Source organism: Phyllostomus hastatus, unplaced genomic scaffold, assembly GCF_019186645.2.
Source record: "Phyllostomus hastatus isolate PE091 unplaced genomic scaffold, TTU_PhHast_1.1 phas_scaffold_12, whole genome shotgun sequence".
In the NCBI taxonomy this organism is placed as follows: Eukaryota; Metazoa; Chordata; class Mammalia; order Chiroptera; family Phyllostomidae; genus Phyllostomus; species Phyllostomus hastatus.
Window position 1 is genome coordinate 3,789,297 of NW_025334007.1, and position 2,325 is coordinate 3,791,621.

Below are 2,325 nucleotides of genomic sequence, written 5' to 3' on the forward strand. Positions count from 1 at the left end.
CTGTGGCTAGGTCTTCTTCTTCTCACCTCTCCCAGCATTAGCATGGAGCCTTCATATGCAATTACTGTTTGGGGATTAAATCAGCCTGTGGGCATGGAGGCTAATTTATTATGGTTTAATTCTATACTTTTTTTACTTTATAAAATCATTTTTAGTTGTTACTGTATTAATGTTGTGCCATTTTTTACCACTTTGCCCTCCTCCCATTCCAGTTCCCCTGCTCTGCTCCCACAGTCAATCCCCACATTGTTGTCCATGTCTGTGGGTCATCATTCATTTTATTTGTCTAGTCCCTTCCCCTTCTTTCCACCGTTATCACTCTTTCCTGTCCCTCTGGTCACTTGCAGTCTGTTACATGTTTCCATGCCTGTGGCTTTATTTTGTTTGTTAGTTTATTTTGTTCATTAGATTTCTCTGGTAAATGAGATCTTATGGTATTTGTTTTTCACTGACTGGCTTATTTCACTACATTCTATAACGAGTCAAGTACATGGTGTTATTTTTAACTCTATAAAACACAGGCTAAAATAGAGTGGGAAGGGATATTGACAATATTAGTTTTTACCTATTGGGTGATTCCATATGTTTTACTGCTTTGTATCTTTACATCTTCAAGGAAATGCATATGTTACCTAGCACCAGATCACTTGACAAAATGGAAAATTTCCCAACTTGTTTTAAAAAACAGCAAACCTCTCACTCTTAAACCTGATAAGCAACAAGTGTGACTAATATAATTAACTTAGATTGTAATGACAGACAAACTTTTATTTAGGAGTAAATCCACTAAAACCAAGACAAAGTGAAAACACAGATGAATCTCCAAATCACCCACACAGAATAGGAACACTAAGGTATCATACCTTGTGTTCCTTCAGTCACACTCAACTCTCCACTGCTCGGAACACTCATTGATCTCTTCAACTACAGAATGAAGAAATGACCTCAAGTTCACCAGCTGTGGGAGCAGCTGCTGGATGTGGCCCAGTTGCTCACTGCCATGACATTGGTGCCAGCCCTTCATGGCATTGTGGCTTGGGATTTTCCTCATCTCCCAAAGCCTCTTCACACCTATATAAAAAGGCACAGGGGACGGTGTGATTAATCTTGGCCCCACACTCCAGCACTCTCATCTTGCTGGTCCCGGCATGGGCTCTTGGACCCCACAGGAATTCGTAACGTGGAGGATCACTGTCGGGCACCCGGCGGTACTCCAGATATTTGAGCTTCACAGAATCTTGGGTGATGAGCTTCTTTGGTTCCCTCAATGAAAAATGCCTCTTTCCAGCATATAGTGTCATGTTGTTCAGGAATTCACAGATCTTCCGCTCAGTGGCACAACTGCTGTTCTTGAAGATCATGCCCAGGATATTCATCAGGAGACCATACTTGGGAAATCCCCTGCTGCCACCACTCACCCTCTGATTGCCAGGGAGATTCATTTCACTGACCAGGGTACAGGAATGCTGCGTAGCATCAACTTCCTTTAAGTCAGCACCAAATACCACCTCCTTACTGGAAGATGCTCTTCTGAGGATGTCATAGAAGAGCTTTTTGTACTTTTTACTGACAATTTTCAGTGTATCTGCTTTCCTAATAGACTGTTTCATTTTGTACATCTGCATCAGGAACTGTACCACCATACAGGTCATCTCAGTTCGACGGTCTCTCTGAGACTGCGTCATGGAAGGTGGGGCCTTGGAGGAACTTGGTTTGTTCTTCATTTTGCAGTTGGCTCCTTCAGATAATCCTACATTTGAAACACCTGCAGACTTAATGATGGTGGACAGGGCTCTCTGAAGCCACTTGACAGGGCTACGTGACCTAGCACCAGGCTTCTTCTGTGTGGCAGCTTCAGATGGAGGAGGGGACGAGAAGGCCAGTGCTTCCTCCTTGGCGTTCCCCAGACGTTGGGTTTCACCTTGAGCCTGGTGGTGTTCTGCAGGGATGTGGAGCTTCCTTTTATGACCCTGAGGCATGATGACTGTCAAGGACAGTAGTCAGGAGAGCAGGTGGGTCAGCAGGCAACCTGGGCATGAGAGGAATGAACATGAATGGGTTGAGCAACTTCATCAGGGACATACTACCTTGACTTTTAAGAAGGCAACTTCTGTAGCTTTCCTGGAAGGAAGTGCTCTAGGCACCTACAGAGCTTCTGCTATGACCAACCTGTCCCCTGAGAACCCTGTGGAAACCATTAAAGTGAGCCTCAGGCTGCAGCTGAGCAGCCCTGCCCACTGCTTAGTAGGCTTGACAGCAGAAGCAGGAAAGTCTAGTTTCTATGGAGCCCCATCTGCTATGGAGTGTGGGGGTCTCCCCAGTTCC

General features: G+C 44.9%; 1 protein-coding gene across 1 annotated transcript; it reads right to left on the reverse strand.

The window, feature by feature from the left end:
* Positions 1 to 992: 992 nt before the first annotated feature.
* LOC123829914 (melanoma-associated antigen B3-like) lies at positions 993 to 1,979 on the reverse strand. The gene has a single exon (XM_045855838.1). The coding sequence runs from the start codon at positions 1,977 to 1,979 to the stop codon at positions 993 to 995; it is 987 nt and encodes a 328-aa protein (XP_045711794.1).
* Between the last annotated feature and the right edge of the window lie 346 nt (positions 1,980 to 2,325).

Bases quoted from the DNA above. Each gene is read 5' to 3' on its own strand.
- LOC123829914 (XM_045855838.1), bottom strand. From the start codon at position 1,979: ATGCCTCAGGGTCATAAAAGGAAGCTCCACATCCCTGCAGAACACCAC.